Genomic DNA, 24,578 nt, shown 5'->3' with positions numbered 1-24,578 from the left:
GTTATACCCACAAATTTTGATGCCATACCTCCAATTTCCAAGTCTAAATCATTTTTGTATATGAACAGTGCTCCTAGAAATAGATCCCTGTAGGACACCACTTCCCACTTTCTGCCAGGCTGAGCAACTTCCCTTAAATTGTACCCTCTATTTTCTGTTTTGTAACCATCTTTCAATCCATTCTACTACCCTGCCAGATATATACCCAATGAGTCTCTTATGTGGCACCTTAACGAAGACATTCTGAAAGTCCTTGTAAACCACATCTACTGCATTGCCCACGTCTACTTTTTTTCTTCTTCAAATAATTCACTAAGTTTGGTTAACCTTTACCTTCCTTTTATATTCTCCATCTCGATATATTTTCTTATGTTTTTTTTTAGTTAAGACCCCACTGTCTTTCTTATGTTAAGCTGAGTAGTCTATAGTTCCCTGGGTTGGTTCTTTCTCCCTTTTTGAAGCTAGGAATTACATTTGCTGTTTGCCAGTCCTCGGGCACTACTCGTTTTTCTACAGAATTTTTGTGTATGAAACATAGTGTCTCCGCTATCTCCTCCAGATACATCTTCGAATATCCGCGGGTACAATCCATCTGGACCTGGACTCTTCCTTCGGATAGTTTGTCTACCATGTTAAGTAACTAAATTCCATTCTTAAAGCTGGAACAGTTGCAACTTTGTTTTTCCAAATTGGATTTTGCTGCAATATTTGGCTTTTCATTGGGTTATACAGATTAATGTTTCTAATTTTATTCAATATAAAACCATACAACATTGAAGAAGATCAAAAAAATTCTATTTTGTTTAGGGTATTACCGTATTATCCTGGTTTACTTTATTTAAAAAACAGTAGCTTTCTATCACACAACAGTGGAGAGATGTATTAAAATTCCAAGCCAACCAGCTGCTATAGTGCTTCTAACTGTACATGGAAAACTGTACTTAATGGAGCTGGCTTCACCAAATCCAGCGAGGGAAGCTCAATACTCTACTAGCACAGGAGCCCATCGCGATTTCAGGACAAATTTCCCAGTAATACATACTTGTCTTGTCATCTTCTAATATTTCTTCAACAATAACATCTGTATTTTGACTTGCGGGAGATAGTGTGCTCGCCATTAATCCTGGAGTATTTCGCAGCTGAGAAACAACTCTGACCAGTTCATTTACATCATAGTACATTACAGAATCCAACTTCTGCTTTTTTTCAGAAGGTTCAATTTTGCAGCTTGCAAGATGCAGTTCTTCTCCAAGTGGACAGTTTTGTTTTGTCATTTTTCCAAAACTACCATTTGACAATTTATTTTCTGTCCTTGAAGCAAGAAACCTGCAGACAGTACGAGAATCACAGAGAATTAACATTTATTAAGGAAGGATATACTTATCTTAGAGGTGCTGCAACAGAGGTTCACTAGATTGATTCTTGGGATGAGAGGGCGAGAGGGTTGTCCTTTGAGGTGAGTTTGAGTAGAATGGGCCTATATCCTTTGGGGTTTAGAAGAATGAGAGGTGATCTCATTGAAACATTTAAAATTCTTAGAGGGCTTGACGGGGTAGATGCCAAGAGGTTGTTTCCCCTGGCTGTAATCTAGAACTAGGGCTCAGTCTCAGGATATGGAGTCAGCCATTTAGGACTGAGATGAGGATAAATTTCTTCACTCAGAGGGTTATAAATCTTTGGAATTGTGTACCTTAAAAGGCTGTGGATGCTCAGTCAATGAGTATATTCAAGACGGAGATCGATAGATTTTTGGGCACTAAGGGAATCAAGGGTTATGGGGATTGGGCGGGAAAGTGGAGTTGAGGTAGATGATCAGCAATAATCCCTCACAGCCTCGAGGGTCGTATGGCCTACTTCTGCTCCTATTTCTTATGCTCTTATATAAAAAAGAGGTTGAACAATTAATAATAGGCAGGATCTCGCTGAAAGCTTGGATTATAGTAAAAAGTTACAAACGTTGTTACATTGAACACTAACTGCCAACAATAATTATTCATGCACCACTATTTGTCATCACATTCTCAGCAAGTTCCAGTTCTGGTAGGTTTCAATCAGATCAATCTGTGAATAACTCCTTTTGTCAGATGACTAGGACCATTTTATTGTACTTCCCAAGTTTCTGTGATGTTCCACATTGTAGTGGTGATCACAGATGTACTCAAGAAGGACAATTCCCCATGACATTTGTCATGTATGTAACCTCGATGTAACACCACTGCAATACTGTATATACTGAAGCAATGCACACCTTGACCATAGGGGGTGAACTTGCGGGAGACACTCCTTACCTGGAGTATCTCCCACAAGTTCACCCCGTGATCAAGGTGTGCATTGCTTAAGTATACACAGTATTGCAGTGCTGTTACATACATGACATTACCTTTTTGTCAGGAGGTTCGAATTAGAAACAGACTACAAGCCGTTAACATCCCTGTTGCCAGACAGCAAGGCTGTCAATGCCAACGCGTCAGCCCACATACAGCGATGGGCTCTCACGCTGGCTGCTTACGACTACTCCATCTGGCACCGGCCGGGCACCGAAAATTGCAGAGACGCACTCAGCAGGCTTCCACTGGCCACCACCGAGGGGGCAGCGGAACAAAGCGCTGAGATGATCATGGCCGTTGATGCCTTTGACAGCGCAGGCTCCCCCATCACAGACTACCAGATCAAAATCTGGACAGAGATCCCCTCCTATCTCTGATTAAGAAATGTGTCCTGACTGGGGATTGGGCGCCCGCACACGGAGCATGCCCTGAGGTGGTCAGACCGTTTCACAGGCGGATGGATGAGCTCTCATCCAAGCTGACTGCCTACTATGGGGCAGCCGGGTAGTCATGCCCCACAGGGGCAGGTTGGCATTCATCAGGGAACTCCACAGTGAGCATCCTGGCATCGTTCTGATGAAGGCCATTGCCCAGTCACATGTTTGGTAGCTGGGAATTGATTCAGATCTGGAACAGTGTTCGCAGGTGCACGACATGTGCCCAGCTGGGTAATGCCCCCAGGGAGGCCCCGCTCAGCCCGTGGCCCTGGCCCACCAGGCCATGGTCACGTATTCATGTAGACTACGCGGGCCTGTTCATGGGAAAAATGTTTCTCATTGTGGTAGGTGCGTACTCAAAATGGATTGAGTGCATCATTTTGAATTCGTGCACGACATCCACCACTGTGGAGAGTCTACGTGCGATCTTTGCAACCAACGGCTTGCCGGACATCCTTGTTAGCGATAATGGCCCATGTTTCACGAGCTACGAATTCCGGGAGTTCATGTCGGGCAATGGCATCAACCATGTCAGGACAGCACCGTTCAAGCCGGCCTCCAATGGCCAGGCGGAACGTGCGGTCCAAATCATTAAACAAGGCATGCTCAGGATTCAAGGACCTCCCTTCAACGCCGCCTATCACGCCTCCTGCTGGCCTATAGGTCCCGACCGCACTTGCTCACAGGGGGGTCCCGCCCACTGAGCTACTTATGAAACGAACACTCAAAACTCGGTTGTCCCTCATTCACCCAGTCCTGACCGATATAGTTGAGGGCAAGCGCCAGTCCCAAAACGAGTTCCCGAAACTCAAGGGAGAGATGTATAGAAATAAATGACCCCATATTTGTCCTCAATCACACCGTGGGGCCCAAATGGCTTGAGGGTACTGTAATAGACAAAGAGGGGAACAGGGTCATCGTGGTTAAACTTAACAATGGGCAGATATGCCGTAAGCACCTGGACCAAATAAAAAAAAAAAGGTTCAGCATAGACACTGAGGAAGATCATCAGGTAGTGTTCACACCACCACCACCAGTGAACGAGCAACAAGAACATTCAGCAGCATGCATAGTCCAAGCGGTAACCCCGGACAGGCCGGAATCACCACAGGTGACAGACACTCACGCCAGGGTTCAACAATCAGAGCCCCAACTGCAGCGCTCCACGAGGGAGCGTAGACCACCTAGAAGACTTAACCTATGATCCCAATAAGACTTTGGGGGGGGGGGGGGGGGTGATGTCATGTATGTAGCCTTTATGTAACACCACTGCAATACTGTATATACTTAAGCAATGCACACCTTGACCACAGGGGGAGACACCCCTTATCTGGTCATCCAGGTATATAAAGGGAGGTCCCACGCAGGGTCATCACTTCTTGGTAATGTGAATAAAGGTTCAGGTCATAGAGTGACCTTGGCCATAGAATGTGCCTCGTGTGGGTTTTATGCCATTGAGACTAAGGACTTTACAACATTCAATGGCATTAACATCGCCAAATCCCCCACCATCAACATCCTGGGGGTCACAATTGACCAGAAACTTAACTGGACCAACCACATAAATACTGTGGCTACAAGAGCAGGTGAGAAGCTGGGTATTCGGCGGCAAGTGACTCACCTCCCGTCTCCCCAAAGTCTTTCCACCATCTACCAGGCACAAGTCAGGGGTGTGATGGGATACTCTCCCCATTTGTCTGGATGAGTACAGCGCCAACAACACTCAAGCAGCTCGACACTATCTAGGTTAAAGCAGCCCACTTGATTGGCACCCCCATCCACCACTTTAAACATTCACTCCCTATACCACCGGCACAACATGGCTTACACATTTACAAGATGCACGGCTGCAACTCGCCAAGATTTCTTCGACAGCAACTCCCAAACTCGCAACCTCTACCACCTAGAAGGACAAGGGCAGCAGGCACATAGGAACATCACCACCTCCAAGAACCCCTCCAAGTCGCTCACCATCCTGACTTGGAAATATACTGCCGTTCCTTCATCGTCACTGGGTTAAAATCCAGGAACTCCCTCCCTAACAGCACAGTAAATTCACCACACGGACTGCAGCAAATCAAGGTAGCGGTTCACCACCACCTTCTCAAGGTGGTTGCAAGGTGGCCAACGCTGGGAACTGAAAGGAAAAGGAGGTAGGGTAGCTCTGTTAATAAAGGATGAAATCAATATAGTAGTGAGAAATGATATTGGCTCAGAAGATCAAGATGGAGAATCAGTTTGGGTGGAGCTAACAAATAAGGGAAAGAAGTCACTGGTGGGAAGAGTCTACAGGCTCCCTAACGGTAGCTATACTGTAGGACAGAGTATAAATCAAGAAATAATGGAGGCTTGTAAGAAAGGTACTACAATAATCATGGGCGATTTTAATCTTCATATAAAATGGACAAATCAAATTGGCAAAGAACATAATAAATAGGAGCAGGAATAGGCCATATGGCCCCTTGAGCCTGCTCCACTATTTAATACGATCATGGCTGATCTGATCATGGACTCAGGTCCACTTCCCTGCCCGCAGCCCATAACCCCTTATTGGTGAAGAAACTGCCTATCTCGGTCTTAAATTTATTCAATGACCCAACTTCCACAGCTCTCTGAGGCAGCGAATTCCAGAGATTTACAACCCTCAGAAGAAATTCCTCCTCATCTCAGTTTTAAATAGGCGGCTGCTTATTCTAAGATTATGCCCCCTTGTTCTAGTCTCCCCCATCAGTGGAAACATCCTCTCTGCATCCAGCTTGTCAAGCCCCCTCATATGTTTCGATACGATCATCTCTCATTTTTCTGAATTCCAATGAGTAGAGGCCCAACCTACTCAACCTTTCCTTATAAGTCAACCCTCTCATCCCCGGAATCAACCTAGTGAACCTTCTCTGAACTGCCTCCAAAGCAAGTATATCCTTTCGTAAATATGGAAACCAAAACTGTATGCAGTATTCCAGGTGTGGCCTCATCAATACCCTGCATAACTGTAGCAAGACTTCCCTGCTTTTATACTCCATCCCCTTTGCAATAAAGGCCAAGATTCCATTGGCCTTCCTGATCACTTGCTGTACCTGCATACTAACCTTTTGTGTTTCATGCACAAGTACCCCCAGGTCCCGCTGTATTTGCAATTTTTCTCCATTTAAATAATAACTTGCTCTTTGATTCTTTCTGCCAAAGTGCATGACCTCACACTTTCCGACATTATACTCCATCTGCCAAATTTTTGCCCACTCACTTAGCCTGTATGTCCTTTTGCAGATTTTTTTTGTGTCCTCCTCACACATTGCTTTTCCTCCCATCGTTGTATCGTCAGCCATGATCTTGTTGAGTGGCGGAGCAGGCTCGAGAGGCTAGATGGCCTACTCCTGTTCCTAATTCTTATGTTCTTGTGTGTTAAGTTCCTCCCCTCCTACAACCCCTTGACTATCCTTGTTGGGATAATTTTAGTGTCCTCTACCATAAAGACTGATACAAAATATTTGTTCAGAGTTTCTGCCATCTCCATGTTCCCCATTACTAATTCCCTGGTCTCGTCCTCTAAGGCCTTGAGGAAGAGTTCATAAAAGAGTGTATTCGGGATGGTTTCTTAGAACAATACGTTGTGGAACCAACCAGGGAGCAGGCTATTTTAGATCTGGTAATGTGAAATGAGATCGGTTTAATTAATGATCTCATAGTAAAGGATCTTCTAGGGAAGAGTGTGCATGGTAGAATTTCAAATTCAGTTTGAGGCCAAGAAACTTTGGTCTCAAACTAGTGTCCTGAACTTAAATAAAGACAATTACAAAGCTATGAAGACAGAGTTGACTAAAGTCCATTGGGAAAAAAAGATTCAAGGTTAAGATGGTAGATAAGCAGCGGCAGACATTTAAGGAGATATTTCATAACTCTCAGCAAAAATATGTTCTAGTGAGAAAGACTAAGAGAAGGATGAACCATCTGTTGCTATCTAAGGAAGTTAAGGATGGTATCAACTTGAAAACAAAGGCATACAATGTTGAAGATTAGTGGTAGGCCAGAGGATTGGGAAACTTTTAGAAAGCAGCAAAGAATGATGAAAAAAAATTGAGAGAGAGAGAGAAAATAGATTGAGAGAATACACTAGCAAGAAATATAAAAACTGACAGTAAGAATTTCTACAGGTATATAAAAAGGGAGGGAGTAGCTGAAATAAACGTTGGTCCCTTAAGAGGATGAGACTCGGGAATTAATAATGGCAAACAGGAAAATGGCAGAGACTTTAAACAAATATTTCGTATCGGTCTTCACAATAGAAGACACTAAAAGCATCCCAATAATTATAATCAAAGGACCACGGGGGGGGGAAGAGAGAGAACCTTAAAACAATCACTATCACTAGTGAAAAAGTAAGGGGCAAACTAATGGGACGAAGGGTGAACAGGTCCCCTGGACCTGATGACCTGCATCCTAGGGTTTTAAAAGAAGTGGCTGCAGAGATAGTGGATACTTTGGTTCTTATCTACCAAAATTCCCTGGATTCTGGAGAGTTTGCAGCGGATTGGAAAACTGAAAATGTAACGCCGAGAGATCCCAGTGGATTGGAAAACTGAAAATGTAACGCCGAGAGATCCCAGTGGATTGGAAAACTGAAAATGTAACGCCGAGAGATCCCAGTGGATTGGAAAATTGAAAATGTAACGCCGAGAGATCCCAGTGGATTGGAAAACTGAAAATGTAATGCCGAGAGATCCCAGCGGATTGGAAAACTGAAAATGTAACGCCCCTATTCAAGAAAGGAGGGAGACAGAAAGCAGGAAACTATAGACCAGTTAGCCTAGCATCTGTCATTTGGAAAATGCAGGAGTACATTATTAAATAAGTAGCAGGATATTTAGAAAATCATAATACAGTCAAGCAGAGTGGGAAATCATGCTTGACAAATTTGCTAGAGTTCTTTGAGGATGTAACGAGCAGGATGGATAAAGGGGAAGCAGTAGATGTAGTGCATTTGGATTTCCAGAAGGCATTCAACAAGGTGCCACATAAAAGGTTACTGCACAAGATAAGAGCTCACCATGTTGGGGGTAATATATTAGCATGGACAGAGGATTGGTAATCTAACAGGAAACAGAGAATTGGGATAAATGGGTAATTTTCAGGTTGGCAAACTGTAACAAGTGGGATGCCACAGGGATCAGTGCTGGGGTCACAACTATTTACAATTTACATTAATGACTTGGATAAACGGACTGAGTGTAATGTAGCCAAATTTGTTGATGATACAAAAATAGATGGGAAAGCAAGTTGTGAAGACGACACAAACAATCTGCAAAGGGATATAAATAGGTTAAGTGAGTGGGCAAAGATCTGACAGATGGAATATGTGGGAAAATGTAAGGTTATCCACTGTGGTAGGACGAATAAAAAAACAAATTATCTAAATGGAGAGAGACTATAAAATGCTGTGGCATAGAGGGATTTGGGGGCCCTTGCCAGGTACAGCAAGTAATTAGGAAGGCAAATGGAATGTTGGTCTTTATTGCAAGGGGGATGGAGTATAAAAGTAGGGAAGTCTTGCTACAACTGTACAGGATGTTGGTGAGACCACACCTGGAGTACTGCATACAGTTTTGGTCTCCTTATTTAAGGAAGGATATACTTGCACTGGAGGTGGTTCAGAAAAGGTTCACTAGGTTGATTCCAGAGATGAAGGGGTTGTCTTATGAAGAAAGGCTGAGCAGGTTGGGCTTATACTTATTGAAGTTTAGAAGAATGAGGTGTTATCTTATTGAAACATACAAGATTCTGAGGGTGCTTGACAGGTTAGATAGAGAGAGGATGTTTCCCCTCGTGGGGGAATTTAGAACTAGGGGGCATAGCTTCAGAATAAGGTGTCGCCCATTTATAAGAGATGAGGAGAAATTTCTTCTCTCAGGATCGTGAATCTTTGGAATTCTCTACCGCAGAGAGCTGTGGAGGCTGGGTCATTCCACGTTAAATATGTTCAGAAAGACAGATTTTTGAATGACAAAGGTGTCAAAGGTTATGGGAAGCTGACAGGAAAGTGGAATTGAGGCCAAGACCAGATCAGCCATGATCTTATTAAATGGTAGAGCAGGCTCAAGGGGCCAAATAGCCTACTCCTGCTCCTATTTTTTTATATGTTATGTTCTTATTAGGGATGGGCAGTAAATGCTGGTCTTGCCAGCAACGGCCACATTCCTTGAAGGAATAAAAAAAGAAAATGGGAGGCAAATGTAGCGGGGGAGATTTATTTTTCCTGGCCACTTATATCGGCTTTCAAGATTGTTTAAATCATGGAATCAAGCCACCTCTGGCCCAAATGAAGTCTGCCTATTGAAAGCAATTATATAGTAGGCATCAAGTTATGTAGGTCATGGTTTTGGATAGTACATCGGGTCGAACGTTTACTCCTAACTGTTGCTCCTTAAAGCTTTTTTGGGTGGACCTAACTTATATCACCACAGTCCTGTTGCCTTGAACAGTTAAGCTGGAGGTAAATAGGAAACCATAAAATTATTAGCCTTGTATATCTAATCAGTAAAGCACAGTTATCCTAGCTGCTGCATCAAGGGCAACCACAATGGAGTGCTGTAATAGTTTGTGTATGATCATCTACTTTAAGCTATGTAAAAGAGAACCTGCATTTATATAGCACCTCATCAGATCCTCAGGATATACTGAAACATTTTACAATTCAAAATTACTTCCTTGATTGTGGTCATAGTTATATAGGTAAACACAATACTGTTTGTAAAAAATTGACTAAAGAGCTGAACTACCAATTAATCTGTTTTTGGTGGAGTTGGTTGATGGAGGAATACCGGCCCAAACTCAGGAGAACTCCCTGCTCCTTCTCAAATAGTTTCATGGGATCTTTTATGTCCAAGTGAACTACCAGAACTGGCAGATGGGGCCTCAGCTTTGACTCATCTAAAGAGTGGCCAGCCTTGAATATGTGCTTAAGTCTTGGAGTAGAGCTTGAACCCACAATATGCTGGCCTGGCAAGAAGCTATTTATAAATTTCCTCACCACTGACTCCATCTCTAACTATATTTGTTCACTTAGGTTAAGCTAAACTATGCAAAATCTCTGTACCCTGTTCGATCTGGAGCTGAATTTTAAATCCTATTCATCACCAAAATCACTTAATTGTGCATTTTGCAACATCACCTGGCGCTCCCCACCAAAACACCAGTGCTGCCCAAAATCCTTTTTCACACTTTTTCCACCTTAATATTCTAATTCTCCAATATCCTAGTCACTGGCCTCCCGATTTCCACAAACTCCAAATTGTCCAAAACTCCACGACCCACATCCTACCTTGTACTAAACCCAACTCAGCCATCACCCCCTAACCCCGCTGCCTTGCCTTGGTTCTTTGGCCCCATGATCTACAAATGACCAAGTTCAAGGTGCTATAAAAGTATAAATTGTTGTGAACATTGCTGGCTGTCATGGAAAGACCACACCATCATGGAATAGGGGATTTTCACTACAGATCAGCTGCTACACTGCAAAGGGCCACATCGACTTCAGCTCCATGGCACACAATAAGTAACGCATAAATATATTCAAAAAACATTGAACATCTATTATATATGTAAACTTGTATTTACTCTGTACAGCCACCAGAGGGCTCATCCCCTGGAGTCACAGGGATCCCATAATCCCTTGGGAGCACAGGTATTTAAGGAGGCCTCACAGGTTGGAGAGGCACTCTGGAGATCTGCAATAAAAGACTACGGTCACACTTTACTTTGAGCTCACAGTGTTCAGTCTGACTCTTTCTCCATACATAACATCTACTTACTTTTCTGTAAGCAATTCAATTTTTCCTAAATTTTCAAGGCACATTACTAATCGTCCAGGTTGGATTTGAAATCTGAAAAGAAAGAAAGAAAATTAACAGAGATCTGAAAACAATTCTTTACTTTCCCATTCTCCTATATCCACTCCCCCCAACTTGCTCTCTCATCAACCCTGCCTTCAAGTTACTCTCCCTCTTCTGAAGATGCTAACTCACACGTAGGGTATGATTCCATGGGTGCCAATCACCCTCTAGGACCGGTCTCAAATAGTCACCCTTGATGTGACCTTGGACAGCAAGTATTAGCAGGCCATTAGCAGCTGATAAATCAGTACTCCTCCATGTTGAGCACCATGTGGATGGGATAAACATAGTAAGAGAGGAAGTTAAGGGGTTTAGCATCCTTGAAAGTAGATAAATCACCAGGACCGGATAAAATATATCCGAGGCTACTAAAAGAAGCAAGGGAGGAAATTGCGGAGGCTCTGAGTGTTATGTAATAACTCTATAGACTTGAATACTGTAAACTAACAAAAAGGTACAAACCTGGCTCTGCTTTATTCAGGCCCAAAAGTGAATACATTACATGATGGCTTGCCTTTTATACCTGGGCTGCACACATGTGCGTACAGCCCAATGGCCTCCGACAGTCGCACCACCTGGTGGCTAGTAACTCCAAACATACATACATGACAATATCCCGCTTTAAGATATTAGTAATGGTCTTTTTACAAATTGAAACGGTCCGGGGCTTTCCGCTCCAGCGTTGATTGTCTCAGTTCAACACCAGCTTTGGTCGAGCGTTCTGAGTCTGCTATGACAGGGAGCTGGGTAGCCGATCTGATGGGGGTGGCAATGACCATGTCAGGGATTGAAAGTCCAGATTCATTGATGACAGCGGAGTCCTCTGATGACTGAGGGTAGGTTGGTTAGTCACTGATCATGTCTTCCTCAGACTGTTCTGGTTCATCCGTGGGCCGCAGCTTTATCTGATCAACATGTTTCCTGCATGTTTGCCCATTCTTGAGCTTGACAATAAACACGGTTACCCTCCTTGGCCATAACAGTACCGGCAATCCACTTGGGACCTTGACCATAATTCAGTACATATACAGGATCGCTAACAGAAATGTCGAGTGACACAGCAATGTGATCATACCACTGCTGACTTTGACGTCTGTATTCAACATGATCAAGTCAGGGTGGGTGAGAGCGCGCGCCTGATCTTGAGACCTCTCCATCAATAGTTCAGCAGGGGGACCCTGGTAAGCGCGTGAGGTCTTATGTTGTAACTAAGCAATATGCATGACAAGCGAGTCTGCAGTGAACCTTGAGTTACAGGTTTCATACTCTGCTTGATGGTTTGGACAGCACGCTCTGCTTGACCATTAGATGCGGGTTGGAATGGTGCTGACCTCACATGTTTACTACCATTGAGTTTCATGAACTCTTGAAACTCCAGACTAGTGAAGCAAGGTCCGTTGTCGTTTACAACAATGTCAGGCAGACGATGAGTGGCAAACATGACACGAAGACTCTCAATGGTAGCTGTGGATGTACTGGATGACATGATTATACAGTCTATCTGCTTGGAATATGCGTCCACCACAACTAAAAACACCTTTCCCAGGAAGGGACCTGCAAAGTCAATGTGGATCCTGGACCATGGTTTAGATGGCCACGGCCACAGACTCAGCGGCAATTCCACTGGTGCTTTACTTAGCTGCATGCAAGTGTTGCACTGATGCACACATGATTCCAGATCAGAGTCAATTCTAGGCCACCATACAGGAGACCTGGCAATGGCTTTCATCATGACAATACCGGGATGAGTGCTATGTAGATCACGTACAAATTTCTCTCTGCCTTTCTTCGGCATAACAACACGATTACCCCACAGTAAACAATCTGACTGAATGGATAGTTCGTCTTTGCGACGGTTGTAAGGTTTGGTTTCTTCACCCATTTGCTTGGGTATGGCAAACCAATCACCACTAAGGACACTACATTTCACAACCGCTATCATCGGGTCCTGGTGGGTCCAGGTCTCAACTTGTTGAGCCACGACAGGGGTTCCTTCACTTTCAAAAGCATCCATAACTAACAGCAGGTCTGCAGGTTGTGGGGTCTCCCCTTCGGTGTGGGCAACGGCAGACAGTTCAGTGCATCGGCACATTTCTCGGTGCAGGTCTATGGCAAATTACAGTCATAGGCAGATATCAGCAACCACCTCTGGATGCGGGTCAACGCATTGGTATTGATACCTTTGTTTTCCAAAAACAATGAAATGAGTGGCTTGTGATCTGTCTCCAGTTCAAACCGAAGACCAAACAGGCAGATACATCTTTTTAACCCCATACACACAGGCTAATTGCTTCTTTTTCTACCATGCTGTAGGCTCTTTCCGCCTTTGACAAACTTTTAGAAGCATACGCAACAGGTTGTAGTTTACCTGACTCGTTAGTTTGTTGGAGCACGCAACCAAATCCATATGAAGAAGCATCACAGGCCAATACTAAATGCTTACACAGATGATAATGTACCAGCAGCTTGTTAGAACAAAGCAGATTAAGAAGTTTTTCAAAAGCTCTGTCTTGAGACGCACCCCAAACCTAGTTGTTGCCTTTTCTTTGCAGCATGTGTGGTGGCTCTAATAAAGTGCTCAATCTAGGTAGGAAATTACCAAAGTAGTTGAGTAGACCAAGGAACGAACACAACTCCATCACCTTCTGAGGCTTGGGTGCATTTTTGATGGCCTTGGTTTGAGTCCGTAGGCTTGATGCAGTCAGCAGCAATTTTCCTTCCCATGAATTCAACTTCCGGTGCCATGAAGACGCACTTCGAACGTTTCCGTCTGAGTCCCACTTTGTCCAGACGATGTAGAACCTCTTCCAGGTTTGTTCAGATGTTCGGCGGGGTCACGACCTGTGACCAGGATGTCATCTTGGAACACGACGGTTCTAGGGACAGACTTCAGTAGACTTTCCATATTCCTCTGAAATATGGCTGCAGCCGAGCGAATTCCGAAAGGACACCCGTTTTGGATAAACAGTCCTTAGTGTTGATGCTCGTAAGTTTCTTCGACGTCTCGACCAGCTCGTGTGTCATGTAGGCCGACATCAGATCCCGTTTAGTGAACGACTTTCCCCCGGCTAGCGGTGCAAACGGGTAATCAGCCTTCGGTAACGGGTATTGATCCTGTTTCGAAACTCGGTTGATCGTAACCTTGTAGTCCCCACAAATCCTGACAGTGCCATCATTCTTCAACAAAGAAACAATGGGGCAGGCCCATTTGTTAAATTCGACCAGTGATATGACCCCTTCACGCTGGAGTCTGTCCAGTTCGATTTCGACCTTCTCTCTCATCATGTATGGAACCACCCGAGCTTTATGATGAACTTGTCTTGCATCCGAGTCCATGTGGATCTGCACCTTGGCTCCCGTGAATTTGCCAATGCCTGGTTCAAACAGCGAGAGGAACTTGCTCAGCACTTGAGCACATGGAGTGCCATCCTCTGACGACAACACTTTGATATCGTTCCAATTCCATTTGATTTTTTATAGCCAATTCCTGCCGAACAGCATTGGACCATTGCCTGGGAACAATCCATAATGGTAACTCATGAAGCGCACCATCATATAATACCTTGACTACTGCACTGCCAATCACCGTTATGAGTTCTTTAGTGTACGTAAGCAAATTGCCATTGACTGGACTCAAGCTTAGGCCTCTCAGCCTTAGTATCCCCACAGCTTGTCGAATGTCCTCTGGCTCATTATTGATTGACTCGTACCCGTGTCCCATTCCATCGGTACCGGCACACAGTTAGGTTTCACATTAATCATTATCGGTTGGCTTTATGTTAGGAACGAATACAGTCCATACACTTCCTCCTCTGGTATCTTGGATTCATATCCGGATCCTCGCTATATTGGTCATCATCCTCCACGTGGTGTGTCGCAGCATGCTTGCTCAGTTGCGGAGATGCCCCAGTCTTGAACAGCCTTTACAAATGTACTGTTTAAACCGACACTGATGAGGCCGATGATTGCCCCCACAACGCCAACACGGTGAAATCGGATTCATTTCTGTTGGTGGATTTTGGGCAGCTACAGGTTTCGCATACGCAGTCAAGTAGGCCCTGCCATATGCAGCTCTGCCAAACGACGATACAATCTTGTTTACAGTATTTGTCAAGTTCCAATTTTTCAATGATATCTGCTTTAAGTTTTTGTCCGTCATTATGCATGCCTGCGTAATCGTGATGGCCTTGCTCAAATCCAGCGTTTCCGCCACCAGTAGCTTACGCAGGATCACCTCGTGGTTGATGCCGATTACAAAGAAGTCCCGCAGCATGTCTCCCAACGTGTTTTTGAACTTACACGGTCCAGCTAGATGTCTTAGGTCAGCAATGAATTCCATCACATCCTGGCTCTCAGAACGAACCTGCTTGTAGAATCGATAACATGAGATGATGCTGCCTTCTTCTGGTTTGAGATGGTTACATACCAGGGCACACAATTCCTCATGGTCCTTGTCCGTTGGACTTGGACTTGCAGGCGAGAGAGGATTCTTTATGAGTCCATAGATTTTCGGACTGCAAACCGTGAGGAAGACCGCCCTGCGCCTAACTGAGTCAGTGGGTTCCTCCATTTTGTTGGCCACGAAGTATTGGTCCAGGCGAGCTACAAAATCTGCCCAGTCCTCTCCCTCCACGAATCTCTCCAGAATTCCAATTGTGCTCATTTTTGCATGCGAAGGTTCTTAAGTTACCTCGTCGCCAAATGTTATAGAAACATAGAAAATAGATGCAGGAGTAGGCCATTCGAGCTTGCACCATCATTCAATATGATCATGGCTGATCATGCACTTCAGTACCCCATTCTTGCTTTCTCTCCATACCCCTTGATCCCTTTAGCCATAAGGGCCATATCTAACTCCCTCTTGAATATATCCAATGAACTGGCATCAACAACTCTCTGCGATAGGGAATTCCACAGGTTAACAACTTTCCGAGTTATGTATGTAATAACTCGATAGACTGAATACTGTAAACTAACCGGTACGAACCTGGCTCTGCTTTATTCGGGCCCAAAAGTGAATACATTACATGATGGCTTGCCTTTTATACATGGGCCGCACATATGTGCGTACAGCCCCATGACCTCAGACAGTCGCGCCACCTGGTGGCTAGTAATCCCAAGCATACATACGTGACACTGACCACCATTGTTCAATCCTCCCGGGCTACAGGAGTTATGCCAGAGGATTGGAGAACTGCGAACGATGTACCATTGTTTAAAAAAGGGAGGAAAGGATAAACCGAACAATTACAGGCCAGATAGTTTAACCTCAATGGTGGGCAAATTACTGGAATCAATTCTGAGGGACAGTATAAACCTTAATTTAGAAAGGCAACAGATTAATTCAAGGTCAGTCAACATGGATTTGTTAAGAGAAGGTCGTGTCTGACTAACTTGATTGAGTTCTTTGAGGAGGTAACTAGGAGGGTCGATGAGGCAGTGCGTTTGATGTTGTGGAATTTAGCAAGGCTTTTGACATGGTCCCACATGGTAGGCTGATCAAAAAAGTAAAAGCCCATGGGAACCAAGGGAGTGGCAAACTGGAACCAAAATTGGCTTACTGGCAGGAAGTAAAGGGTAATGGTTGAGGGGAGCTTTGGTGACTGGAAGGTTGTTTCCAGTGGGGTTCCACAGGGCTCAGTCCCTTACTTTTTGTAGTATACAATGCCGGGAGGGCGCTGAGCACCTTGAGTCTCATTGCCGAGAGTATGCAGAAATCAAGCGCAGACAGCGGAAATAGCGTGGGGCAAATCGGTCCCACCCTCCCTTACCCTCAACGACTATCTGTCACACCTGTGACAGGGACTGTGGCGCCACCTAAGGACTCATTTTAAGAGTGCAAGCAAGTCGAAGCGATTCCGAGGGACTGCTTAGGATGATGATGATTTTGTAGTATATATTAATGATTTAGACTTAAATGTAGGGGCCATGATAAAGAAATTGGCAGATGATACAAAAATTGGCCGTGTGGTTGACAGTGAGGAGGAAAGCTCTAGACTGCAGGAAATCATCAATGAACTGGTCAGTTGGGCAGAAAAGTGGAAAATGGAATTCAATCCGGAAAAATGTGAGGTAATGCATTTCGGGAGGGGTAACAAGGCAAGGGAATACACAATAAATGGGAGGATACTGAGGGGTGTGGAGAAAGAGAGACCTTGGAGTATATGTCCACAGATCCTTAAAAGTAGGACAGCTCGTTAAGGTAGTTAAAAAAGACATATGCAATGCTTTTCTTTATTAGCCGAGGCACAGAATTACAAGGGCAGGGAAGTTATGCTAGGCCACAGCTCGAGTACTGTGTGCAGTTCTGGTCATCACATTACAGGAAGGATATGATTGCACTAGAAAGGGTGCAGAGGAGATTTACGAGGATGTTACCAGACTGGAAAAGTTTAGCTATGAGGAAAGATTGGATAGACTGGGTTGTTTTCCTTGGAACAGAAGAGGCGGAGGAGATTTAATTGAGGTGTATAAAATTATGAGGGGCCTAGATACCGTGGCTAGAAACAGAGAAACTTAGAAAATAGGTGCAGGAGCAGGCCATTCGATACCTGCACCACCATTCAATAAGATCATGGCTAATCATTCACCTCAGTACCCCTTTCCTGCTTTCTCTCCATACCCCTTGATCCCTTTAGCCATGAGGGCCATATCTAACTCCCTCTTGAATATATCCAATGAACTGGCATCAACAACTCTCTGCGGTAGAGAATTCCACAGGTTAACAACTCTCAGTGAAGAAGTTTCTCCTCATCTCAGTCCAAAATGGCTTACCCCTTATCCTTCGACTGTGTCCCCTGGTTCTGGACTTCCCCAGCATCGGGAACATTCTTCCTGCATCTAACCTTCCAGTAGCCAGCTGTGCCCTTCTGGCTGCTGCTGAAATATGGCAGGTATAATGCTGTCGTGTAGGATGAATGCATCATGGGTGCTGCCTGGGTATCTTGCATCAATTGACATGATACATAAGAGCATAAGAAATGGGAACAGGAGTAGGCCATACAGCCCCTCGAGCCTGCTCCGCCATTCAATAAGATCATGGCTGATCTGATCATGGACTCAGCTCTACTTCCCCCTCCACCCCCCCCCCCTCAAACCCTTATCGTTTTAGAAATGGTCTATTTCGGTCTTAAATTTATTCAATGTCCCAGCTTCCACAGCTCTGAGGCAGCGAATTCCACAGATTTATAACCTTCAGAAGAAATTTCTCCTCATCTCAATTTTAAATGGGCGGCCCCTTATTCCAAGATCGTGCCCTCGAGTTCTAGTCTCCCCCATCAGTGGAAACATCCTCTCTGCATCTACCTTGTCAAGCCCCCTCAATCTTATACGTTTCGATAAGATCATCTCTCATTCTTCTGAATTCCAATGAGTAGAGGCCCAACCTACTCAACCTTTCCTCATAAATCAACCCCCTCACCCCCAGAATCAACCTAGGTGAACCTTCTCTGAACTGCCTCCAAAGCAAGTATATCCTTTCGTAAATACGAAAACCAAACTGCACGCAGTATTCCAGGTGTGGCCTCACCATTACCTTATATAGCTGTAGCAAGACTTCCCTGCTTTTATACTCCATCCCCTTTGCAATAAAGGCCAAGATACCATTGGCCTTCTGATCACTTGCTGTACCTGCATACTATGCTTGTGTGTTTCATGCACAAGTACCCCCAGGTCCTGCTGTACTGCGGCACTTTGCAATCGCTCTCCATTTAAATAATAACTTGCTCTTTGATTTTTTTTTCTGCCAAAGTGCAGGACCTCACACTTTCCAACATTATACTCTATGCATGTCGTCATACATGAGCTGCACATTAATGGAGTGGAAGCCTTTTCTGTTCCTGTACATCTCGGAATCCTTCAAAAAGGTGCTCGCAAGGTGATGTGGGTACAATCAATGCAGCCCTGTACCTTTGAGAAGCCAGCAAGCCTGGAGAAGCCCACAGCCCTGTCATGGATTGCTTGGGTGGTCATGGGGAGTTTTATGAAGTTATTCCTACACGCGTACTGTGCAGCCGTGACCTGGCGAATGGAGACGTGTTACATGTTCAGAGATGGCACACATATCCCCAGTTGTAGCTTGAAACGATCCAGAGGCATAGAATGAAAGTGCAGCTGTAACCTTCACTTCAACTGACAAAGCATGCCTCCTGATGCTTATAGGTTGCAGGTCTGCTTTGACCAACTCGCAGATTTCACTTACAACTTCTTTGCGGAAACGCAGCCTTCTGACACAATCAGCATCACTTAGGTGGAGGTATGAACGCCTGTCTCGATGTACCCGAGGTGGGTAAGGCCTCCTGCCCAGCACCCTACGGGCTCTGATGTTCCTGATGCGATGAAGTCGAATCAATTGTCTCCTACGTAGCACCATGATGCAGAAGGCTCGCACAGGGTATGGCATGGTCAATAATGCCCCCATACTTAAATTTAACCTTTGAAAGCAGCTCAAAACGGCAGAAAAACAGGCAGCACAGGTTTGCAGTTGTATCTCTCCAGGTCTGTATGGATGGACCATACCCAAAGGTCTTGTGACTTCTCCTCTCTTTCCACCCCTCCCCCCACCCCTCTCCGCCTTTAATAATTCGAGTAACTTATCTTCCTCCCTTCCCGGGCCTCTCCTCTCCTCTCCTCTCCTCTCCTCTCCTCTCCTCTCCTCTCCTCTCCTCTCCTCTCCTCTCCTCTGGCTTGTTTTGTAGCCGAATCCCAAGCCGCTGTGTGCGGGCGCGAAGTCAATTCTGCCGGCCAAACCTACGACCCTCCAGCCCTGCTTCAAGATGTTCGTTGGTGGCATGTGAGTGAGTAAAAAAAGAGAAAGTGTGTGACAGGTTAAAAAAAAAGTTGAACTTTATTATTGATTTTGACAGTGTTCTTGACTCTCTCCAAAATCTTCGATTTAAAAACAATGATGTCTTTCTGCACAGATTTGTGAATGTGCGCTGGTTTTCTTAACTCACCAGAAGGTTTTTCGGGAATGACCAGATACGCCAACCCGAGAAAAAAATATTGGCCAAACTGCAAACAATTAAAAAACCAGCGCAGACATGAAGGAAAAAAAAAAACTGGCCTAGAAAAATCAGAGTCAGTTACACCAGCGCAAATCGCAGGGGAAAACTTGGAAAAAAATAAATACGGCAGCAAAAACGGCCCACGCCAAACAAACGGCGCAAATGACCGGGGAAAATCGAGCCCTATATCCCTTTGCAGATTTCTTGTGTCCTCTGCATAATTTGCTCTCCCACCCATCTTTGTATCATCAGCAAACTTGGCTACATCACACTCTGTCCCTTCATCCAAGTCATTAATATTGATTGTAAACAGTTCAGGCCCCAGCACCGATCCCTGCAGCACCCCACTAGCTCTAGTTGCTGTTTGCCAAACAGAAAATGACCCATTTATCACAACTCTAACAGAAAGCAGTTAGCCAATCCTCTATCCATGCTAATATATTATCCCCAACCCAGTGAACTTTTATCTTGTGCAGTACCTTTTATGTGGCACCTTGTCAAATGCCTTCTGGAAGTCCAAATACACCACATCCACTGGTTCCCCTTTATCCACCCTGTTCGTCACATCCTCAAAGAACTCCAGAAAATTTAACATGATTTCCCCTTCATAAAACCACTTTGACTCTGTCTGATTTGGAAATCATGATTTCCAAATGTCCTGCTACTGCTTCCTTAATAATGGACTCCAGCATTTTCCCAATGACAGATGTTAGTTAGGCTAACTGGTCGATAGTTTCCTGCTTTCTGTCTGCCTCCTTTATTTTTTTATATAAATAGTGGTGTTACATTTGCGGTTTTCCAATCTGCTGGGACCTCCCCAGAATCCAAAGAATTTTGGTAGATTACAACCAATGCATTCATTATCTCTGCAGCCACTTGTTTTAAGACTTGAGGATACAAGCCACCAGGTCCAGGGGACTTGTCCGCCTTTAGTCCCATTATTTTACCGAGTACTACTTTTTTAGTGATAGTGATTGTATTCCAAGTTCCTCCCTCGCTATAGCCCTTTGATTAATCACTATTGGGACGTTTTTAGTGTCTTCTACCGTGAAGATCGATAAAAAATATTTGTTCAAAGTCTCTGCCCGTTCCCTGTTCTCCATTATTAATTCCCCAGTCTCATCCTCTAAAGGACCAATATTTGCTTTAGCCAATCTTTTCCTTTTTATGTACCGTAGAAACTCTTACTGTTTTTATATTTTGTACTAGTTTACTTTCATAATCTATTTTCCCCCTCATTATTATTTTTAGTCATTCTTTGCTGGCTTTTAAAAGTTTCCCAATCTTCTGGCCTCCCACTAGTCTTGGCCACTTTGTATGCCCTTGTTTTCAGTTTGATACCATCCCTTATTTCATTTATTAATCACAGATGGTTATCCCTTCTCAGTCTTTCCTCCTCACTGGAATATATTTTTGTTGAGAATTATGAAATATCTCCTTAAATGTCCGCCACTGCTCATCAATCGTCCCAGTCTACTTTAGCCAACACTGCCTTCATACCGTTGTAGTCTCCTTTGTTTAAGCTTAGGACACTAGTTTGAGATCCAGCTTTCTCACCCTCCAACTGAATTTGAAATTCAATCATGCTATGGTCACTCAGTCCTAGAGGATCCTTTACTCAGATCATTTATTAATCCTGTCTCTTTACACAGTACCAGATGCAAGATAGCCTGCTCCCTGGTTGGTTCCGCAACGTACTATTCAAGGAAACTATTCCGGATACACTATGAACTCTTCCTCAAGGCTACCCTGGCCAATTATCTTTGTCTAAGCAATAAGGTTAAAGTCGCCCATGATTATTGCCATTCCTTTTTTACAAACCTCCATTATTTCTTGATTTATACGCCGTCCAACAGTGTAGCTACTGTTAGGGGGACTATAGACTACACCCACCAGTTAACCTTTTCCCCTTATTATTCCTTATCTCCATCCAAACTAATTCAACATCCTTATCTTCTGAGTCAATATAGCTTCTCACTAACGCACTGATCTCATCCTTTATTAATAGAGCTACCCCACTTCCGTTTCCTTGCTGTCTGTCCTTCCGAATTGTGAAATACCCCGGAATATTTAGTTCCCAGCCTTGGTCACCTTGCAACCACGTCTCTATAATGGCTATCAGATCATACCCATTTGTATAGATTTGTGCCGTCAATTCATCTATTTTGTTACGGATGCTGCATGCATTCAGATAAAGAGCTTTAAAAAATTTTTTAAGACCATTTTTTCATGTTTTGACCCCACTTTCTGATTCACCTTCATGTTTATACATTCTGTCCCTTTCTGTCACACTCTGATTTCCACCAGTGCTACCCTGCTCTACTGCCTTCTCATTCTCTGACTTTTTACATTTCCGCTCACCTGAACCCCCCCCCCACTAATTAGTTTAAAGCCCCCTCTGCAGCTCTAGTTATTCGATTCGCCAGGACTCTAGTCGCAGCATGGTCTAAGTGGATCTCGTCCCAATAGAACAGCTTCCTCTTACCCCAGTACTGGTGCCAGTGTCCCACCAGCTTCTCGAGGGCAATTAGGGATGGGCAATAAATGCTAGCCTCGCCAGCAGCAACCACATCCCAGGAACGAATAATTTTAAAAAATTCAACTTTGGCAGATTCCGACCTCATCCACACCCACCTTTCACAAACATACACTGCCTTGGGAGGGGGTAGGGGTTGTAAGGTTGCAAAAATCGTGGGAAAACCCCCCAGTGTTTGGACTCATTGGAAAGGAAATTGAATTTAGAACTATCAACCAGTAAGTCGGAGATCCTAAAATGTTTATGGAAGAAATCTACGAGTTTTTAAACTAAGTTTGGGATTTTTTTTTTTAAAAAGATGAATGTTGGGTCTGCAAGAAAAGGGGTGGGGTCAATCTCTAAAAAGGCCAGTTTGGACATTGGAACTAATCAAATTGTCTGAGAACTGTTTACCCCAGAAACCTGCCTCTAGAAAACATTAGCATTTAAACAATCGACCACGGAAGAAACATTATCCAACCCACCCAGAGGACCCAAATGTCACATACATATCCCAACACCTTTTCAACAGGCGTAGAAATATCCAGCTCAGCCCAGACTTCCGGAAGCAAAAAAATAGCAGTGCTATCACAATGGACAAGAGCTCATCAATTCAGAAAAATTTATCAACGCCAGATTAAAACTTAATCAAGTTTGTTAGCTGAGCTGCAAAACTTAAACAAAGAACCAAGGTTGATTTGGGGCACAGATAAGGAAGTCTCTCAAAGTATAATTAAGGCCTGTTTTTACAGCCAGGGGAACACTTTGCTTCTAACACCAGCTTCCTATGCTTCAGACCTGGCAGATTTCAAGGTCAATACACCAGTTTTTTGTTAACCTGGTTCTTCAGAACATCAACCAAGACAGCATAACAAGCGACCAGAGCACCAAGCACGCCGTGGCAGCAAGAGGCTCGCGGAACTACCACCAAGATATTACCAGCAACCAAATTGGTAATATTAAGCCACCGCGACCAACGATTTCCAAACCGAAGTCAACGTGACGAAAACCCGAAGATTCGCAAGCTGCTTCCACTCTACAAGCTATCCCTGAGCTACCAACGGTAAAACATTACCTAAAAGAACTTTAAAACCTACGGCTGAAGGAAGAAAGCGGGTACTTACCCCATAAATCCAATACGCGCCCTACCGCATCAGCGGACATCACCCAAATGAGGAACACGCAGCAAGTCGTCTTCTTATACGTTCAGGGCACGGCTAGCAGAATCGACAAAATCCAACACAACCCGAAACCGCAACCCATTACCGACTGTCAAGGAAGGATTGGTGAGCATAGTCCCTGAAGCCCCAGAGCCTAACCAGTTAGATAGGGGGAATTGGGAGGTGGGAGGTGTTGTACTGCTTTGTATTCTCTTGTGTTTGAGTAAAGGATTCCCCATTAGAGTACAGTTTTAATAAAAGGTGTATTCTTATTCTTGAATGAAAACCACACATTTCTTTGTACAAAATAGTTGTCTGCTGTACTTTGTCACACCCTGATTAATAAATCCAGGCTCGAGAACCAGGGAGTGGGAGCAACTCGCAACCGCTTTGGGTCAGGGAAGGCAAACTGACCCCACACACCACCCCTACTGGATCTGCGAGGGAATCTTTACAGCAATCATAAGTAGGACTCTGGTCTTTTTCCCTCTTGCTAGCCCATGAATAATGAATAATTTTATCATATCGTCAATATCTCAATAAGTTGAACCTAGCTTTTAAATCCAACGTGCAATTATTCTAAGAAGGTTTATGCATTCATCATGTTGTAAAGGTGCTCTAAAGCATGTGTATTGAAATTTAAAGATGGCTGAGATTTGAATAAAATTTACGGTGGCCTACTTTACTGTGGAAAGTCATGTGCTGATGACATCATCGGAGTCATGACAGCAGTTTAACTTCCGTATTCCGGAGGCCCGCAAGGAGCCAACCCTCATAGCTGAATTATGATGGGTGTCACGGAGTGGCCAGAAGAGGCCAAGGTAACTTTATACTACTATCTACAGAATACGCTGCAGCGTCCATCATTGAGAAAGAAAAGTAGCAATGTTGTGGGAACCTCCGAAGTCACAACATTCAGATTTGGACATATACTGCTATTCTTTAATAATTGCTGGATCAATATCCTAGCGTTCCTCATCCAACACTATTGTGAAAGAACCATCATTCCAAAAAAAAAATGCATTGTTCTCTTTGATCAATAATTTGAAGAATCCAAACTAAAGCATGTACTTACTTCAGATCAGTTTGAGATTCTAGTGCCTCTACCATATTATTTGCTTGGTCTAAGTATTTCAAATTTTCAATAACCTAAAATCGAAAAACAGGCAATAAAAAAATGAAAATGCTTAAAATACAGGTCAGTTTGTAATCAGCAACGGCAGGTTATGATACTTTGGGTATGTACCCTTC

At 44.0% G+C, this 24,578-nt stretch overlaps 1 protein-coding gene across 2 annotated transcripts in view; it reads right to left on the bottom strand.

Annotated features, from left to right (window-relative positions):
• Positions 1–24,578, bottom strand: part of rnf17 (ring finger protein 17) — a 265,192-nt gene that overhangs the window by 114,602 nt on the left and 126,012 nt on the right. For both annotated transcript variants that reach the window (XM_070892177.1, XM_070892179.1), the window contains exons 12-14: positions 24,403–24,476; positions 10,567–10,638; positions 1,043–1,326 (exon numbers count right to left, since the gene is read on the bottom strand). In XM_070892177.1, coding sequence (XP_070748278.1) covers positions 1,043–1,326; positions 10,567–10,638; positions 24,403–24,476 — 430 coding nt within the window. The remainder of the gene's footprint in view (positions 1–1,042; positions 1,327–10,566; positions 10,639–24,402; positions 24,477–24,578) is intronic.

The sequence above is a fragment of the Pristiophorus japonicus genome, chromosome 10 (assembly GCF_044704955.1).
Source record: "Pristiophorus japonicus isolate sPriJap1 chromosome 10, sPriJap1.hap1, whole genome shotgun sequence".
NCBI lineage: Eukaryota > Metazoa > Chordata > Chondrichthyes > Pristiophoridae > Pristiophorus > Pristiophorus japonicus.
This window is presented reverse-complemented; position numbering and strand designations above follow the sequence as displayed.